At 35.5% G+C, this 21,699-nt stretch overlaps 2 protein-coding genes across 2 annotated transcripts in view; one reads left to right on the forward strand and one right to left on the reverse strand.

Annotated features, from left to right (window-relative positions):
- Positions 1–21,699, forward strand: part of neo (ZP and PAN domain-containing protein neyo) — a 284,314-nt gene that overhangs the window by 58,001 nt on the left and 204,614 nt on the right. The gene's annotated exons all lie outside the window — the stretch shown is intronic.
- Atg16 (Autophagy-related 16) overlaps positions 1–21,699 on the reverse strand; it is a 404,014-nt gene that overhangs the window by 3,434 nt on the left and 378,881 nt on the right. The window contains exons 10-12 of the mRNA XM_018451277.1: positions 17,477–17,656; positions 15,821–15,905; positions 15,593–15,739 (exon numbers count right to left, since the gene is read on the reverse strand). Of these exons, the coding sequence (XP_018306779.1) occupies positions 15,593–15,739; positions 15,821–15,905; positions 17,477–17,656 (412 nt within the window). The remainder of the gene's footprint in view (positions 1–15,592; positions 15,740–15,820; positions 15,906–17,476; positions 17,657–21,699) is intronic.

A 21,699-nucleotide genomic window follows, 5' to 3' on the forward strand; every position in this document is an offset into this window, starting at 1 on the left:
ACTCAACATCCATCAGTTTCTCATTATGTAATTGATGCGTTGATTATATCCGTATAGTGTAATGAAAGACAATCTGATATTCCATCGTCATTGTTTAATCAGTACCAATGCAATGAGAGAGAATACGCGATAGTTCACTGTCATTATTTGAAGAATTAGACTGGAAATTAAACGTAACGTTTAACTAATTTTCCGACTGTACAGTAATAAAGTTTCGTGATGTATAGTAATAATTATACATTTTAAATCATAAATCAAGCGTAAAACTTTATATATATATATATATATTTGTTCAGGCAGAAGTAACTCGCAGATTACATTCAGAAGTAGAATCGTGTCATTTAGTGTAATATATTAAGCGGAGAATACGTAGAAACATTGTTAAGCCGTAAAAAGCGACGTATCGTTCTGTCACGGTTTGACTGTCGCGTTTATTCCCGCGCGAGGTTTGTTGCCCGTCAGGAAAAGCGGGCTTATGCTGCGGTGAAACAACAACGTAAGGGAAGAAAAAGCGTTGCCCCACGAGTGCGTCGCGACGGCCGCCCGTCGAGTACGCCGTCGTCGCCGTCGCGCGTCGTCGTAGCCAGCGTCGTCGCTTAGCAGGAACGATATTTCTAAAAGCAGCGTGCTTCGTATCCGGGATACCTTTGCGAATAGCTACCTTAGTGGTGTATATTGCGAGCGTGATAAAGGAGACCTATCCGTTCTTGCCGAAGGAGCTTGGAAATAAGCTTTCGCGAACGATGTTTCCACTCTCTTCCCTGTGCCACTTTCGCCTCCGCCTCCTCACATCTCCCCCTGTCGTTTCATTCCGCCCACTCATTTTTTTCATCCAGCCGCAAAGCTAACGCGAGAGACAGATAGTAAAGGATCGAGAACGAGAGAGGAAGAGATTTTTATGAAAGAGGGAGAGCGAGAGAGAACGTAGGAGTATATGAGAAAGTGCAATGGATGGGCTGCGTGAGATAGACGTGGCAAGAGATGGACGGAACGTTATGAGTCTTTGAAATGTACGCTGCGAGAGCATTTTTGTTCGTCGTTCTTGCAAATGACAGAGTTAACATACAAACGCCGGTAAAGCCTCATATTCAGTCGACGCGCGGTAAAGGGAGGAAAAAATTAGAAAGGCTCGTAAAACGTTCCTGGGAAAAGCGAAAGGAAGAAGAGAGCCATATACGAAGAGAGCAAGAGGAAGTGGATGAGAAGTGAAGAAATAAAGTGAGAGAAAAAGACGGAGTGATTGTGGATTTTAGATTTTAACCCGAGGCGATTGAATATGCGAAGCATAAGAGGATTATAGCGAAAGATCGTCGGGAAGAATAAAGGAACGAAATGGTCGAGGTACCATTTAACGAAAGAAACGCGACGCAGAAAGGATCAGCGCTGCTCGCACCATCGTAAAGATGCAGCTCGTTTGTCGTCGAACGCAGGGGATAATTAAAATAATTATCCCTCATTGTGGATGCATAACGCCGGTTTACAATAATTAGATCGCGGCGATTTACCGATAATGAAATCGGGATGAGATCTCCCACGGAATTTCATGTCCGAGACCGCAGTTCACTGTGATACACTGAAGAACAAGAGAGTACAAGAGGCGTCACGAAACGATTATCGAGGGAACATAAAGGCGTTGGCATTTGAGATCGCATATCAATATCGATTCGATTAATTTTTTATACGATGTTAATCGAATCGAAGGCCGTACAAATAATATCAACTTTAGTATTTGATTAATGACGATATTACTCATTATAAAATAATATAATTATAACGTATTGTATATTGCACATTGCGTTACGTATCATTGTGTTATTGAAGCAAATTTAAACGCGCTATTATTAGTAAAATCTCAATAAAAATAGATTAACGAGTAATACATAGCCATTACTGAAACAAATTATTATTTTTTAGTTATTTGTTATAAATATTTATTTAATCGATATCAGATAAGAACAGCAACAAAATATTATAAGCATTTCTAGAACTGATTGCAAATTTCTCATAAGTATTTCTCATCATAAATTTGATAGGTCGATATTATTAGGTAACGTATTCTTCCATCACATTTCTCGCATATACTTCGCGTAATATGTCTATGTAAAATGATGTGTGCCACCTGTTGACACAGCGATGTACATTCAAAGCGATAAATTCCGTGTGCGAACAATAAAATGGGGATCTTAACGTACATAACACGGAATATAATAATCAGACGCATAAGAATGACTGAACGAAAACAGGCTCGGAGGGGCTCGAGATTTTCATGCAGAGGGCTGTTGTTAGGGAAAGGAATGAAACATGATGCAGCAGGGAATTCCGCTCCGCACGTTAATCCATCACTTACGAACTCGCTCTGGCAAAAACGCGAATCCACCACTGCAAGATGAGATAATTTTGTTTTGCACATGAAAATATAAGACCTTTGCGGGACAGCATTGTGGTAAAGCAAAAACGAATATGTAATTTTATAAAATCGCGTACCTAATTGAGACCGTGGCCAGGATAGCGGTCTGTAATCTAAAGCCATGTTTTGAAAACTGCATATTATAAAAAGCAATTGAACGTCCGTGTTTGTAAATGCAATATACAATAGGTAAAAACCCGGTACAATGGAAGCTAACGGAATACTGAGTACCAATTTTTATATATAAATAAAAATAAATTGAGAGAAATTGATTTAATATCAAAAGTAGTCATGGAGACTCCTCACTGTGCCGATACCGATAAAATCTGTTCACCTGACCGTAAACAATGCCGAATATATGACGTAAAAAAACTAATGGTTTATTGAACTATATTGTTGGCCGGATACAATACCTCAGGCGTGACCATAAAATCGTAATATCGCTATAATACCCCCTCTCTTTTTCTGATTTTTTTTTAAACGAATGTTCAACAGAGTGCAGCGAAAACAAAGCGACTCGGTCGCGGGATGTTTAGCTTTACAAAATGCGACAATTTCGCGAGTATCCCTCGCCTAATTATCCAAACGATCGTGAATCCTCGCCATCAATCTATGTGGTCGCGAATGCTCGCTCGACCACAAACAGTGGCGCTTAATGGCGCGCTCATTGGCAAGACACCCTTGTGATTCGTAGGGATGGAGAAAGGGGCAAGAAGAGGAACGAGCGACAATACAGGCGACGATTAGATCGGCGTTATTCTCGTAGCAAATGACGCGAAACGATGACACGACAATGGCGGCGAATATAATTGCCGTTAAAGATGAGGACTTCGCGTTCGGTCGCCGCGTATATCGCAATGCTGTGGCCTTGCGCGAGAGCTCCTCGACAGCTTGGCTTTCGATGATTGCCAAGAACGCAGCCTCGCGTGAAGAATCCCGGAAAAGCAGCAAGCAGGATATTAAACGTCATTAGCACTCTCGACGTTGCCTCATTGATATCACGAGAACGTTGCGATACTGTGCGGTTCTGTATTCTTAAACATGCGATATAAACAGGAATATTTGCTGGACCCCGTCGTTTCCCACGTCTTTCCGTTTATTCTACGATACGATAATCTCTCGCACGGCGAGACCACTTTCTTTTGCTGGATTTTCAGGTTGTCACTTTAGGTTTAGGTGCTATTAAGCTTCATGCATTTTGAAGTTATTAGGTAGTTCAAATATTAACCTAAACTTTAACTCGCTTTGCTTATCATCGTCGTTCTAAGTAGAAAGTTTTAAGTTATCGTGTGACAGCTGTGATTATTAATCAGTAACAACTTTTTCAATTCTTTTGTCAGATTATATTTTTGCGGATTAAAATTAGGATGAATTTTATTTTGTACATTAGCTTGTAAATCACAAATATTTCAAAATTCTATAAATGTTGGGTCGGCTAATCATAATAAGTGGCTATTGATGAACGCTGTATTGAGTCATAAATTTCAGATGTATTGCCTAGCACAGGCAAAGCACGAAAACAATTCTGAATTTCAAAAGAAGCCTGAACGTAATCGAATTCAACGACAAATGGATTTATGATTGGTCGAAATGTGTGGAAGTTACGCGAAAAAATTAGTTCCCATAAATTTTGCTGGCATATTCGAATACGCGTCCGTAGTTTCCGAAACCAGATTTAATCCGTTAAGGTCGAAAATTCGGTGTGATTCTGTAGAAATTCCTCCTGTTTAAACAACATTATTGAAAGCATGTCGTTACAAGCTGTGTTTGTATCATTTAATTAATGTCAGACGTATTAACGTATAGACGAGGACATTTGTCACAATTCATTTGTCACATTTGAATAAGCTCGTCAATATTTTATTGTTATTAATAAATCATAAAAGGATAAATTACATTAACATATTGAAAATATATATATATATATTATAATGAAATTATTTTACAACTAAAAATATGTAATATACGCGATACATACAATGCGAATTCATTTATGATATTTGATTATTGAATACTTTTAGAGAAATTGTAAAAGCATGTTTAATATGTAACCATGAATTGAGTAAAATACAAAGTAGTTATGTTACTGAATTATCTGAAGAGAGTTTAGTACATGTTCGCCGAGCGTTTTCGATTCATGTTTGACGTTCGACGTCTTTGGAGACGTATTCAAAAGCAGCAACTGTAGTGACACTAGCGAAATTCCCAGTAGTATGCTATTCCAAGTTTGCATTCGCCATGTCTTGGTCCGAACTTCACTTTCACCCACAAAGTGAGGTACATGAATTCGCGATAGTTTAAACACTGCCGCTTTGGACTCCGTGAATAACTATTGCTATACGCTTTAACTCGCGTAAGTTCGTATTCCCACTTCTATACATTAGCAATTTGCGTTAACTTCGCATTTCATCGTTGACGAGTCTTACCCTAATGAGGTAAAAGTCATAGCGTATAAACAATGTATTGTGAAATGCTCACCATTGAAATTCGAAAACACTGTAATATATACTATAAAAAAAAATTAAAATTCGTATATTTTATATATCAAGCATTTAATATTGAATATTGAATATTGAATATTTAATATTGAACTAAAATAATATTTATAATGTGTATGAAAAGAATTTTTTATATTTTAATTTCGTCCATTTTCAAGAGAGCTTAAAAGGATATTTTGAAATTTAAAATTATATATTTTATTAAATAATAAATAATTTTAACATATATTTAATTCTCTGAAAGAAATATAATACTTCATAAAAATATAGATCTTTTTAGAAAATTCAATATTGCAGCAAAAAATAAAGTCAGTAGCACAATATTACAGTATAAAAATAAAGTCAAAGTTTTCAGTAAAAAAACTTAATAAAGGTAAAACGCTGGTTTTTTTAAATATGAAATTATTAAATATGCTAATTTAAAAAATGGGCTTAATAAGCGATTATTACTATTTTCATTTAAACATTAACTTCTTGAATATTAAGTTCTCTTGTAGTCATATTTGCATAATGAATTGCTATATTTCTCTCATTAATGTTATATTTCATACAAATGCACAAAGTACTTCCATTTAATTCAGAATGCCACAGAATAATACTACAAAGCAATAGAATATTTAATTACTATAGTAAATTACTGAAAATTGTTTCCCTATATTTCTTCAATAAAATGTGCAAAGCTTTTTTTTAAACAATATAAGTAAGATACTGAACACACATTTCGTGAATCTTTCATGCAATTTGGACACTTTTCTGTAAAACAGATAAATATCAGTAACAGTTACTCGGTTACTCAATTGAGTGATTAACGAAACAATATGTGGTTTATATAGAATAGTAAATTTTTATATATATTTTAGACATTTAATTTTTTGTAAATAATATACCTATTTTTAAAAACTAAAAACATTAAGAAAATACTTTTAAGCCAATAATTTGAAACACTTAACTATGATTTTGCTACATTAATCTTATTATTTATTACTAGTAATTTGGAAAGTTTTAATGTCAGTTTGAAATTATGAAACAAAGCAATAGCATCGTTGAAAAAAGGAGTTCTTGACATTTCTCGCGTGAGCCGAACATGGCGATGTTAATGTTTAATATCATGTCGCTCGCGCATCTTAAATCGTGCACTGGATCGGTATAATCTTGCCATTAAACGTTTGAAATTACGCGGCTAATAGAGCAGATTATCTGGAAAATTAAAGCCCGGGCGCGGGCGGAAATATTTGCGTCATTAAAATACGTACAAAATTAGATGCTTACAAATATAATTATTCCTGACTTGCACGCGCTATAAGTAAACAAAAATAACAATATCATAAAATTCCACAGAGACAGAATTCACTATATATTGCATTGTAACATTTTTCAACGAAATAACTCGCATATAATCGAGTATTACTTTTTATTGGACAAATTATTCGTCTGAAAAGCGTATACATAATTATATTCCTACACGTATGTATGTGCAATAGTTTTTGCAGTATAATGTATTCGCAAATTAATATTTACAACACAGTCATATCTCTCGAGATTATAAGTTGAACATTTTTTTAAATAATCATGTAACGCAAATTATTTTTTACAGATGAATGATATTACGTTGACAAGTTAGATTGAACAAATAATCAAGCTCATAAAATCACAAAATTGTGTTACGTTAAAATTTTGCCAATTTTCATATCCAATATTTCATATTCTAATAAACAAACTATTGCTTCGTTGCAAGAAAATAAGCTGGCACAGCTTAAAATTTTGAAATAATATGAAAATGTCATATATTATGTTTGTAAAAAATCGATATTGTATTATTTTTATGACAAATATAAATTATTTTATTTTATAAGTAAATATAAATAATATTTTCATGAAAAATAAAAATTGTCCCCCATCAACAATAATATTAATAACTTCATATAATATTTATGGTTATTGTAGAGCACAGAATTCAGCTAAAAATTTGATTGGTTAATTGTTTCCAATATTGTTATCGCCATTATGCGCAATGGTACCTTGCATGTATTCTTACATCATAAGTAAATCTTTAGTACAACTATCGGGAGCTGTTGCTAAAAGTGCTAATATTTATCATTTTCTTGTATTTTAGAGGAAAATTGTCGTGCTAGATTCGCGAAGTTAGCACGCCATATTTTCGTATTTGATTTTTTCGTATAAAAATGCGGAACTTTTTTTTATTTTTAAGTAGAACTGTAAAACTATGAAAAGTGCTACTGGAACTGTCATTATTCTTTTTTTATATTAATAGAATGTCGTGCTAGCTTCACAGATTCCATATTGATTATAATTAATCAAGATATATAATTCACAAAACATATAATTAAATCTTTAATTTTAATCTGTGAATATCTTTAGGATAATAAAATTTCTTTCCATATTATATCACATTTGTGCAAGACATAGTCCCAATCCTAATACTTTGCCGATTTAAAACAAGTAAACATGTAAAATCATCAAGGCTAACATTGAAAGCTATGATATGCAAACCTAAAACAGTAAATATACAGCACATCGGAAATTATTATATATAACAGTGAATTAGCAAGAGATATAGTCCGACTAAAAAAAGATTCCAAGAAGCGCAATAAAAATGCGGTAGGCGTGATACATATCGATTATGAAATTATGATGCTAGAAGGCACTCCGCGCAATGTAATAATATATTTTCATACAATCACACAACGTGGCGCAAGCTAATACATGATATAAGCCGATTTTCTTAATATCCGCGTTCGTCTACCGTAAGCTAAAACTTGTTTATTTCACGGCAATTACAATATTACTTCATGTTCATATACCGGGCATCGGCCAATTTGCTGGGATAGTATGCGTGTTCATAATGGACACGTCGATGGATACGTGGAATTTATTAAATATTAATATAGGCGATTTCCTCGGATACGACGTGGCGATGTCGCCGAACGTGCGCGAGCGATGGATAATCCATGAAGACATGCTTACAGAAACTCAGAAACACTCGGTAGCTTCCAAAAAGTATTTATCGCCGGGCATTGGCTTTTTCTTTCACCTTATATCGCGCGAATTCGGGTAGCAATCGGTAGCATTCTTTTAATTTCGTTGACTTATTTATTTATACGTGGATAATACACTTTTCAAGTTATTGCTCATCGATACGCCGCGAATACAACGTTACATTACTATCATATGAACGGCGCATGATGAATTGCATACGCATTACATGTAGCATATCGCATTCGTCCGACTGTATACGCCGATGACTACCTCATCGTAACGTCGCAATTACACCGGTAACAAAGTTCCTCGATTACTGACCATACGCTAATCCAGAAGAAAGAAAGTAAAGTTCATCTCTCTACGTGATGTAGCAGAGAATTATTTTTTAACTTTTGACTTTTCATTAAATCAATTACATTCAAAATAAAAAATATATTACCAGAGGCTCTATGATCTCGTAATAAAATAATCTATTTAAACTTTTTCCCAGACTACGATGTAACATCCAATAGAAATGTATTATTAAATGTATAATATTCGCGAGAAAATTTTTAGTCTGCGTACCTTACACTCACCGCCACGTTGCGTCTGATTATCATCTCGTGTTAACGCAAGTTCATTCAACGCGAGTTTATACTATATTACGTTGCAGAATCGGTATAACCATATTTAGCGCTACATGTGCGATAGGATAGTCTGGCTTAGAATATTATCTAAATTGTCAATGATGCGGCAAACTCGCAAGCAATATCTCAATGGCTTGTAAAGCTTTAGATAGACGGAAATTGCATGGAGGCCTATTTCAGTAGTCTTGCTAGGTAAAGTTGTGGTGAACAGACGATTGTTTCTTTTTACTTTTGTTGTAATTTTATATCCGTACCGCGATTATCAATGCGTCATTAGATCGATCGATGAGATCTTTTCAATGTTTTTTAACACAATGGTTTATGTTTTATAGTATCTGAAATATTGTTATCGTGATATTGAAATCAACGATTTTTGTAAAAGACGATTCCCTGTTAATTTAAATCAATTAATAGTTGATATTAGTTGTCATCGTGATTCGTTTTCACGCAAGAGATATCTCTCCCTGAATTGAAATATTTAATCCGGATCATTCCCGCAGGGATGACTGATCTACACAGTCATTTGGATTTAGCGAATCCACGGACCCGAGCTCAACATACTGTAGACACTCACATACATTTACACATTACATATATACATTCACATATATACATTTCTGTAGATGATGAACATGAGCAAATATGAAAGCAAAATATAATCTAATTTAAGAATAATAAGAAAAGACCAATGCATGGGTATTTGATTTAGATGGAACATGATAGCAAAAACTGAAGGTTATCTTTTATTTATATCTTTTAAAAAACAAAACAGCTCATTTTGATTGCTACTTGCGAGCGCAGTAAAAATCTATACGTCAGATTTGACAGAAAGCTTTTATCAACGACTGCTCGTCGGCGGCGAAATGCTACGTGGCAAAGAAAAAACAACGATCGACGGATGCCGTTCGGTTAGAGGAGTCGGGAAGAGAGGGGAAGGAAATGGGCGGGGGTCGGGGATGAGAATCGACGGGTATATCCGTACCAACCACCGACCCAGGCTGGCACCGATGCGCGGGGAACGGCTGAAATGGGAAAAACAGATAAAGACCTCGGCACCGACCGACTTCCGAAGACAAGAGACGAAGATAAATGATATAATATCGTGCCGGACCGACCGATCATTGCCGTGGAAACGAAATCAAGTTAAGAAGAGTATCACGAGACAATTGATCTCTCGCAGACGCTCCGTTACACTGGGCGACAATGAAATCGGGCCTCATCCTCATCACCGGGATGCCGAACAATTGGCTCCTCTTGAAACTGCGCATAACGATATAACGTTTATGCACGTACATTCACGAATGAACGAGAAGAGGCGAAGCGGGGAATAATCTAATTCTTTTCACTTGACGTGTTTACTTCCATTCTTCCGCACCACTTACTTTTACCCGGGGATGGCGCTGAATTTTCATTACGCATCTGTTCTATCCGCGATATAGGGCTTGCGAGGGAGCGAGCTAACGTTTACACGATGAACTTTGGGATGAGTTGCGAGAACCCGGGAAGACGGACGCGTGAAAACTCTGCGCCGTTACTACGGCGGATGTGAGCTCGTGCGGGAATAGAAACTGCCGCACGGAAGTCGCGGAGGAAAAGATCCGGCCTCAAAATACGCGACGGGCGCGCGACACTCTTCGCCAAGTTACGAGAATATACTCGAGGCACTAAAGGAAGATTGCGCGGAGCAATCGCAAAAACGCATGATATATATTAATCGAACCACTTTCCTAGATGTTTCAGTTACGCCTTTATAACCAACCGTGGTAACCTCTCGTAAAATACGGGGCGAAATCGCTATAAATGCATGCGTGACTGATATACGGCGCGGTAATCTTTACGAGATGTTGTTACCTGTCAGTTACCACTGACGGGAATAATAACCTATACTGTTACCATATCCTGCTGCGCATTTATTTATTAATAACGAGCTACACAAATCATGCTATCGCTACTCAATTGTAGCACGTGGCGTTTAGTGGCTGTGCCGACACTTTGGACAGGTGTAAGGACAACTTCTATAATTGAGTTGAGCCATAATTCTAAAAGTGCAATTAAGCTTATATTAATATTTGGAGACTCGAAAGACAAGATGATAACTTTATGAGTTGTGTTTTAACAGTATACTCGATTAATTACTTACTTATTCATAGTTTCTGAATAATATTTTTACCTGCTTTAAAATCCAATAAGCAGTAATCGTAATAAAATAGAAGAGATAAAAATGAGCGGAAAATATCTGGCGACTTTTATACATTTCTCTGAAAAGTTCCGAATACGAATTTAATGAGGTCACTGATTCCATAATGTGCCGAATCGGAATTATAGTTTGAAGAAACTGCACTTTAATTTCTAACCTCAGAACTTATCTCGGTAACCTGATCCTTCCCTGTTTTCCTAATTACCTGTTCTGCTATAATCGCGCTGCACTATTTATTCGCTGGGGATCGCGCAGTAAATTCCCGTCTTCCGACGTATGTACCGGCGGATTCTGCCGGTTGATTGCAAATTAGAACACGAACGGGCGTGTAAGCTTATCGGGCAATATTGCGCATTCGAGTCTAAGTGCTCGCAGAAAGGAAGTTATGCCGAATAGCTCCTCGATTGGTACGGAACGAACAGCAACAGCGGTTTACATGCGTTTATTAGAACGCATAAAAACGGTATTTTTAAATAGCTTATGTATGTCACATAAAGATGAACTAACGTTAGATTAGTACACAGAATATGATAGGAGTTACAATGTTATTTAAAATAACATTAAAATAAAAGCGATACAAGCGACTAAATTTCCTTTATATTGATAAATGGAGATTTATATAAAAACTTATATAATAATATTTTCTTTATATTTATTACTTTATACGCAATATTTTCTTTATAAAAAGAATGTATAACTACTCCTTGTGAAAATAATGTTCATAAAATCGTCGTAACGTTTACCACGGATTTACTGGTACAGAAGATATCGTGGAAACGAACTAGTCGGCTTCCGCGACTATTACCTTAATTCGCATACTCGCGCGTTTCGCATAACATCTAAATTTCATAGCTCGTACCGCGACAGGCAGCACCTACTCGCATCGCGCAAATGTGCGCACTCAGAGAGCACGTGCATTAAATACCTACGGAATCGTATAGCTTCTTACGGAGTGCCATAAGATTACACGAATGGAGAAAAGAGGGTGAAAGGGCGAGACGCTTATTAAGTTAGTCTCAGAGATTCCTGAGCGAGCGCAACGTACGAATTATACGATCTACCTTCGTGCGATGAAGCGCACAGCAGCGACCACGAACGATGATCACCACGAAGACGAACGCGAAAACGAAGACGAAGTCGCCGAAGACAACCGGATGACGATGACGACCTGCTAGAAGAATGAAGACGAAGAGGCCGGAGGAAACGGGAGACAACGACGACGACGAAGATGACGATGACCACGGATGAACGCTGTCTACGTCCAGGCCAGGGTGAAAGTAATAACAGTGAAACACGCGCGTATATACGCGAGAAACCGCGCACACCGGCACCGGGCGACGTGTACATGACTGGTGCTTAAGCCATTTTTCGATACGACCGGTACTTAGATGCACGCCGGACTCGAGCCGCCCGCTGGGCTTTCCCAGAGAAGAAGCCACCGCCAAAGATCCGGCGTCCTTGAGAAACTCGAGGAGGCCGAGGACGGCATGGTCGGCCGCCACGACAGAGAAGAGTGCGCGTTCCTGTGCGAGAAAAGAAGGGAAAGACGATAATCGTAGAACGGATCTTACGATCTATCCTAAGCGAGACTCGGTCGATCGTTCAAGACGATCGTCGCTGTGCCTCACGTATGGATGGAAACGGGGCCAAAAGCGCAACGGGTTACTTTCTTTTCAACAAGTATCTCTTACTTTCCACTGTCTTAAAAAATAAAGAGGTATGAATACACAGTTGGAAAATTTGTGTTAGATTTCACACATTTCACGTGTCCTCGGTTTTGTGTTAATTTAACATGAGATGAATATGTTAGAAAGTAATACAAATATTATGTAAAAAGAATGAACGCATAAAAGATAATACTGACACAATTTGTAAGTAAACTGTGGAAGTATATTTTTTTAGTAAAATTAATATTTATGTTAAATTAACACGTATTTTATTTATTTATTTTAGAGTTTACGTTTGAAACATTATTTTTATGTTATTCGTTCACTTACTTATAAATTGTATTACTTCGACAGTAAAAAATGTTGAATATCAATTTAATATAAAATATTTAAATAAAATATTTACATCATGTTAAATTAATACTCGAATGTATTAAAAATTCAATACAAAATTTTAACTAGGACTTGAGTGGACCGTTTCCAACACAAATTGTAAATATTTTTTACTGTGTATTTTTATAGGGCGAGCATCGCCCTTTTTGCTTTACGGTGAAAAGTTAATGGATCTACAGATCACATTCGACTTAATATATTATATTAGACTTAACACTCGAATTTAAAAATTGTAAAACAGATGCTATTCTAATAGATGTTTAACAAACTATTATTACTTATCTAAATACAACAGTATTAATGTTTGCGTATGATGTTACTACCGCAATAATGAACTATTAAACCAATTACGTTAGTAAATGCTTCAACACGCACGTAATTACTAATTGTTGCTACCACGAACATGATAGTTTGATTGGTACGAGACACGACATGTTTCAATCGAAAATAATTAAATGTTATCGGCATTTAACAACCATGTAGAACTTATTTCATTTAAAAAAATAACGACTTTTGTTTCAATTTTGTCCAATAATTTTTTCATTTTGAATTAATATATATTATAGACACAAACGTAATCATAAAATACATGTACAGTTATACAAAACTAATTATCCGGACAGTACGCCATTACGGCCTAGTTTCACAACTCATGGTTAACTCTTAACTGAGGTTTAACTTATTCCTTATCTCTTTCTAATGCTAGAATTGGAAAGAGATGAGAAATAAGTTGAATCTTTCGATTAAGAGTTAACCGTGAGTTGTGAAACTGAGCCTACATCGATGATTTTTTCAAACAGTTTTTCGAATGTTAAAAAGTGTGCGTGCTCCACATACGCATTACGCCACTGATTTCACAATCAGTTATTCAAATATAAATATAAACTATCAGTACCGTAATGCTTGCGTAAGAACACAATTTTTAACGGACAATAATTTGAAGAAATTATCGATGTGATGGCGCAGTGTCAGGATATAAATTAGTTCCGTGACTGTATTTATTGTAACAGAACTAGAAGAAATAATTTAATAAATTTATGTTACGTTAATCTTGTTGAAGTTTCTATCGCAGGTAGAGCTGGTATTTCAATTGTTCGTCAATTTATGAGTTGTTAGGTATTGTGAAGTTATTGTTACGAGGGATACCCGGAAATTGTTAACCGCGCTTGCTATTGATTTACAGGTAATGTCATGTTTAACCGTCCCTGCGGCCGTAATAACATAATTGACGTTTTTAGTGTTTAAAACACATCGATTTTCTGCACCTCAGTAGTAGAAGCGATCCTTATACTGCATTCCCCGTGAGATACCGCCGATTAACGCGTCCATCAACGTGACTCGTGTAGGTGAAAGGGCGCTGAAAGCACGCGGACGAGATATGTTGCTGTCTACGCCACTTTCTCGCTGTATCGCGCTTCTTTCTCTTTCCACGGATTTTTCGCGTTTTCGCTTTCCGTGTTCTAAGAGCCGGTGGACAAACCTCAGGTTACTCGGAGCGACATAATCAATGATAAGAGTCGACGTAGACTCCGGCAAGACTTTCGAGTACTCAAGATGCCCTGATAAATTCGCGATATCGCGAAGTTATCTAGCGATATATAGACACAGACACTTATGTGTACGTGGATATATAACATAAAAGTTGGAGTAAAAATCGGGTTACGTCGAAATATTTTCTCAGATTCCCTTCTACGTGTGTGGGGTCCCTTCCCGCTGCGAATCTTTTTCTTCACGTACGTGTGTATATATGTGCGTGTGCATGTAAGTGTACATATATACGCTGCGTGTGATGGACCGAAGTACTTCAGAAACTTTTCGCGTCAAGTGGATATGTCGAGCACTCGAAGATGCCTCTAAAAATTACGGATACTTTAGTTTAGTATCCTAGCGAGCGAATTTAAACGAGAAATTCGCATTCGTCAAAACGTAGCGCAATAAAAGAGAAGCAAAGAGAAATAAATTATGACGTTGTATGTCGAAAAGAAAGACAATAGCGAGCTCACGCTATCGATTTCGTAACCGCAAATGAAATCGCATGTCGACGAAAGAAATGACGAGAGAAACGCAAACACAGCACTAGAAAATAATCTCTGGATCATAGTGCTGACAATAAATTTAATAAAACACTTGGAAACATAAATGTCAATTTTGTACATTCCAATATTGATTTTAACATAACAACATAAAATAAATTAAAAAATAAAACTGCAAAAAAGGCTGTATTAAGTATTATTAAGATAAGACGACGAACTTTATGAAGGATTGGCGCAGCAAGCTGCCTTCAATATCTCGGATTAGCTCTAAATCAATATTCGATAAAATATCGGGAACAAAATTTCTCGTTTTAATATGTCTTTTCATCATTGGCAAACATAGACGATTAAAGTCTTATAAAATTTATTAGTCTTTTTTTCGCTCATTTTTTAACGGCATAAGCTTTAATATCGATATTGCACATTCCAATATGAAAGGACCATTTTGTGTCTCTAGGATAGAAACCTAAATATCCGATCAAGAATATATAATATCAGAAGGATAAAAATAATAAAGCTATATCAAAGGAGTTCGATTAACTAAACAGTATTACTTTATAATTTTCTTTTAAAGTTTTACGATCCGTTTATATCATTTTGAATATATACACGACTAATAACAAACATCTAGTTACTTTATTAAAGTAATAACATGTAATTATTTTAATTTATATTACGTTTTCATGCCAATTACTTTTTTTACAGAAAAAGAGAATCTACATTAATATTTTTCAAATAGGTATTAATTACGATAATATTAGCTTTACTTACGTATGCTCTTTCAGTATTGTTTCAATCGCATTCGTCACTATAGACCAGATGAAAACGGAACCATCGGCGGAACCAACCGCTATGTACTGTCCGTCAGGACTGAAAACAGCTCTTGTCCAATCGAATCCCACTTTAAAACCGTCAGCGCTGTAAAATAAAATTAAAATACGACGATTTACTACCTTCAACATTCTACTTATGCATGTATGACAAAAATACACGACCTACCTGAACGATCCGACAATCTTCTTCATTCGTAAATCAATCAGTTTCACCGTGTCATCCCTCACGCAGCTCAAAAGGTAATTTGCGTCTGAAATCGAATAGATTCCTTTATAATTCACAATCGTGCACAAGATTGAATAATATTTAAACTGTTCGCGCGTGAATGTTTGTGGCATTGCATCAACTGAACAAATATCTCTTATGTATCGAACACGTAAACCATCAGTAAACGCGCATCTATAGAATGACGCAATAATTCTAAGCGTTAAAAAATCTAATTACGATGTAATAAAGTTGTATAGATTCATCATACGTCGAAATGATTTTTTTTATAATTTCTTTTCGTGTCATATCGATTATATCGACCATGAGATTGTTTCATCTCTCTTTTAAATGAATACATAACGACGAATAATAAAAAAAATATCAGAGAGATGCGATATATCTGCTTAACTGCAGAAGTTAAAAATCGGACCAACAGTGCTTGACAACACTTGAATTTATTTCGCGTTCCGGCGGCAATATCGGCGGATTAATGAAATGCGATATATCAGAATAATATATCTGAATGAAGTACTCTTGTACGAACGGGGCGCATTTGCAGCTGATACAAGTGCTTTGAGAATACTGCAGAATCGCGCGAGCCAATTCATTCATGTCATTAGAACGTTACGATAAAAAGCGAAAATGAAATAACATTATTTGCGTAGCGCGAATAAAATCTATAAATGAAATGCATCGTATAGTTGTCATGAAATACCAATTAATATCCTTTCCCATCGTATAATTATTAATATAAGTACGCGTTCTGTATGCTATATAAAATTCATAACATTTCCGCTATCGTATTAAAATAATTGGGTCATCATCATTTTACATCTCTCCAAATACCTAAGATATTCTAGTTTAATCTGATTTATCCTCAATTATTAAACAAAGAAGTAGTTTTGTTTCAAATTAAGCTTACACATAATTGCTTATTTGTAGTCATAAACTAGATAAAATCAGAAGCTTTCTGTACAGAATTTACATTTGTACTATTTTCAATATTAATGTAAAGCCACAAAAGTTATATTTTTGTAATCATGCTTAGAACGTCTTTCTTTCTTTTAATCCGGATATGAATAAAATTTCGCAATATTGAGAGAAAATTATAATTTAATTCTGTTGAAAATAAGATTAATATTTTTTAACATAAATAATACAAATAAAATACAATGTATATGTCAATATTCACGCTTTGTGACATAATATCGGCGAGATACTTTTAAATTTAATTTTATATTTTATATAAATAATTACCATATTGATAATAACCAGTTGTTTCATTTGACATACCTTAATCGATATTGTAAAATGTAAAAGCAAATTCTACATAGTTACGTATTATAAAATCAAAATCCTGTTTTTTGATATTATATTAGATGTACTGTAATTATGATATCTTAACGATATCAAACATAAACAATAATCATTGCATTAAATTCATATTAAATATTATATATATTTATGGAATAATAAATTGCAATAATCAGAATTTTAACGACACAGTTCATTTTGCAATACAAAATCAAAATTTCTCGATTGTTGATAGTATATACATTCAATATTTAAAAAAAAGTCTTCAATTGATTAAACTATTAAAATAAATTAACTTACCGCGGGATAAATCTAACGATGTAACTTTTCCTTCCAATAGAATGTCATTTGAACTGGATTCGGCTCTAGTATCCCAAAACCTGATCCTTTGATCAAAATGACCACTGATTATCGTGGATCCAGCTCCATCGGATGTTACGAGATCATTACAACTCGAACCAGCGAATTTCGTTTCTATACCTGCAACATAAAGTTTCTTACTCTTAAAGGGTGCGGTCAGTTATTATTTGATTATTTTATATATTTAATTAGAGATTTTTTAAAGAATTATATAGATAAGATTTTTAAGAAATAATCTTTGTTTTCTTAAGAAATAATCTTTTTTCTTTTCGTTTAAGTAAAAATTGTATTAATTTCATATACGAGTGATACAAATATGTAAGAAGAATTAATTACGTAGATCTGTTTTAAATGCCTTCAATAATATTGGAAAATAATTATTAATGAAAGTTTTAACAAATTCTTTATTGATTAATTATTTTTATTAGTTAATCTATATATAGTAATTAGAAGATAAGTTATTATAAAGTATAATTTATTGTGCACGCGTATTATTAATTATAATCAAATTATGATGAAAAAGTTAATGACGTGTTTTTTATATTAGATAGAATCTTTAGAATATATGTGCAGGCTTTCAGATGCAAATTTGTCCTTTAAGGATAAATTATACATAAATTGATTATACTGCATTCTGCATTTAATTTGAGCATTCCACGAAATAATAGAATTACGTTCTCGAGAATTGTGCATATACGTGCCGACTTTAAACGGAGCAAGTTTAACAGTGATTGTATCGAATGTGAATCACGGCTGGGTTCCTCTTTCAAACTGTAGCTCTACCTAGTAGCAGCTTTCATCGATCTCCACGCTGAAATAAGCAGGATTTCAAACTTAATTTACGTCGGGAAATGACATTCGCGTCGCCACGTTTCCGCGAAGCTCTTGGAAATCGCTAGCGCGTCGCGGAAATGCCCGGCATCAAGACTGGAAACAGGATAAATTACGAGTTTTCCGCTTACAACCTTCCCTTCCCGCTCTTCTATTATACCTTTCCTTAACCTCGGCCTTTGTACGATTACGAATCCGTACGTCAGTTTCCATCCTACTTTATCGTGGCCCTACGTTAAATCAAACGTGATTTATCGTCCGATCGATTAGTCTGTCGAAGTTTCTACAGCAAGACTCGACTAGCGAATGATGTTCACCGTTTCTATCCGAAAATGGTATTACAAACTCCAATTACTTCGCGACAGTGTACCATGCCAACGGAGGAAAGCTTCCTTCGGAAGCAAGCTTTGTATATTTCAAACGCGTATATTCAATTACGATCGCGCTTTAGAAACTCTAATGTCTCTTAATCGTATCATGGGACTTCAATGAAAACTATAATTATGTTTAATTTTCCTTCTTCCACTGGAATATCAAATGTTTGTTTTTTAATAATTCCATGAAAAACTTTTATATATACTATAATAATTTATTTTTTTAAATCTACTTTTTCCAAAAATTGTGTAATTATGGCAGCTTTTTTATAGAAAAATGTAAAATCATCTATTTTAAAAGAATATAAAATGAAATATGTGATAATAAACGCATCGCGAAATTTCCCCAAATCAAGTTATGTAAGATAATTTAAAAAATAATAACTGTATATATTATTTTTTTTCTGATATTTCATAAGCACTTTTGATATATTTGTATTGTGACACTACATTCAGATGGTGATATGTAATATGACGATGATATGATTGCGCGTAGCGTATACTTAATCCTCGTAATTCGATATACAAGCTTCAGAGAAAGTGAACTTTACAAGCTTCAAACGTGATGAGTAGGGCACTCTTCTGAAAGTAATAAAATTTCTTTTAAAATGCGTTCGTGCATAAAGAGAAATTTGTCGACAATATCTATCTCACTTCTATGCCGCACAGTTCACAGACAGTCTTATCTTGCAACAAGTAACCGTACCAATGCATTCGCAACGCGCCGGCTATCACGAGTCAGTAAAATACGCAAGACGTGTACGGCTAATAAACGTCGACGTAAAAATCATTAGCAGGCAAAACATGTCTTCACGAGTGCGCTACCGCGCGGCAAGGCGTACAAAGGGACTTCTACTGTACCGTACTCGAAATAATGCGTGAATGTTTCCATTTGATGCCTAGATTTGAGTCGTAATGATGATGACGGTAAGGCAAGAGTGTTAGCCTGACTTAATCATCGCTTTATACACATCCCTGTGATCACAAAGACGATGTTAATTTCTGATATCTAGTTAGACAATCTTTCCTTTTCCTCAGATACAAATTTTCCTACAAAAAGCATGACACTTCTCCGGAAATATCAACAAAAATAATCTCTTCTGTACAATACCGGTTTTTTTTTATATATATTTTAATACCGTTTATTTTTACGATAATAGTTTCGCTTAGTAGAAAAATAAAAGACGCAACTATGTAGTTATACTTTTAAATAAATAGATTAAATATGATTGATTATGCAGGATGTTTCATGATTTATGCCATTGAAACAAATACTTCCTTCTTTAACTTAATCTCTGGTAGCTGCGATCAAAAGATGGCAGTAATTTTACGGACGTCAATTCTTGCATGTCATACAAGGATTATCTATATCCCGTATCTATAATATAGTTCTTTATGTACTGGTCCTTAAGCCCAATGTATTATTCAGATAAGTGCATTATATACATGCTGTTAACGTGCATCTATCCCTCAAACGAGGCATAAGGGATTACCGGCTTTCCGTATAAGCCTTCTTCAACCGTCAGCCATGATGATAAGAGCTTTCAGGATGTTAATTTGCCCTTCCTCGTGCTTTTCGCATTAGTATGTATTCCATATTAATGCATATTTGCTCTTTGAGACATATGTTATTCAAATATATTTCCTTAGATCTACCGAACCTTTTTTATTTTTACGTATTCTTTCATTGAAGTTGACTTCTCTATAACGAAAATTTAAATTTAACACACCATTTTTTCTGACAACTTTTGAAAATTCAATTTTAATTTAATAATCGTGTCCAACTCATATTAATTAAAGTATAGGATAGATAATTTATTTTTTAATAATTGGCATGGCATGACAATTCTCTGTAGAAACGTTTAGTTAATTCTTATGTTTTTACATTTTGCGAAAAAATTAAAAATAAAAATTAATGATATTCCAAAGTAATTTTTGTGTATACTTACATTATGTAAAGAAAAAAAGATTGATTCTCTAAGTTAGTAAAACATTCGAAAGTGGCATGCAGTGTGTACGACAGAAATACAATGATGGCGATTAATTTCTCAGGACATTAGGGAGCATTTGACATGTCTTTTCAGTCAGTGGCGAACGCATGACACGGGGTGTTATTTCGTGGGTACGGTGTGGAATTCATCTGTCTGCGGCACGATTGTGTCCAGAAGAGTCGCTCGGGGCGTCCACGAAATTGCGCGGCGACGTGGCGAGGTAGATAATAGCGCGATAGAAAACAGCTGATCCACTTTAAGCGTCCTTTTTGTCTTAAAGCGTTCGCGGTAAACAATAATTCACGCTTAAACGCCCTTTCAGCGCCGTTTTCCCATTGTGCGCGCCTCGCGTTCGGAGATTTATTTGTGCGAAACTTTTGTACAAGCACCACCGGTCTTCCTTGATAGCGCGGTTTTCGCTATTTTGCTGTAGGACCACGCCACAACAACAAAAGGCCGCCGCAAGGCTAAAACGGATGTCCCTGAAGTACCTGTGTGTATCCACGCAGGTATCCGCGTGCTTCTCCCCCCCGCCCGACGTGCACACAATTAACTCGGACTCGACTACTGAATGACCCGACGAGACGACAGTTATAAATTACGTGACGAAGTTAAGCCACAGGTTAATTACACTGTATGCGCTCCTGGTTGTTATCTACGTTGCATAAAAAATAAGATAGATTCTTTGCCTCAAGTGCGCACGGTGCGTTCGCCAACTAAAAAAGTTTTGTATTTATGTAACAAGTTTGATGACCAACCGCAAACTCAGTCGGGACGGGCGATTTGTGATGGCGCACGACTTCTTACATTAATTATCGCCAACTAAAACTCCGGTAGTGTATCACTTTAGGCGACTTGATTTAAGGAGATACACTTTTCGAAATTACGCTCTTCAACTTTCATAAGGGCTTGCATATCGCGAAGTAATGCAGTTCTCTTGCTGTGCCCGGCGTGTAGGAAACTTCGC

Source organism: Mycetomoellerius zeteki, unplaced genomic scaffold (genome assembly GCF_001594055.1).
Source record: "Mycetomoellerius zeteki isolate Tzet28-1 unplaced genomic scaffold, Tzet1.0 scaffold31, whole genome shotgun sequence".
Taxonomy (NCBI): Eukaryota; Metazoa; Arthropoda; class Insecta; order Hymenoptera; family Formicidae; genus Mycetomoellerius; species Mycetomoellerius zeteki.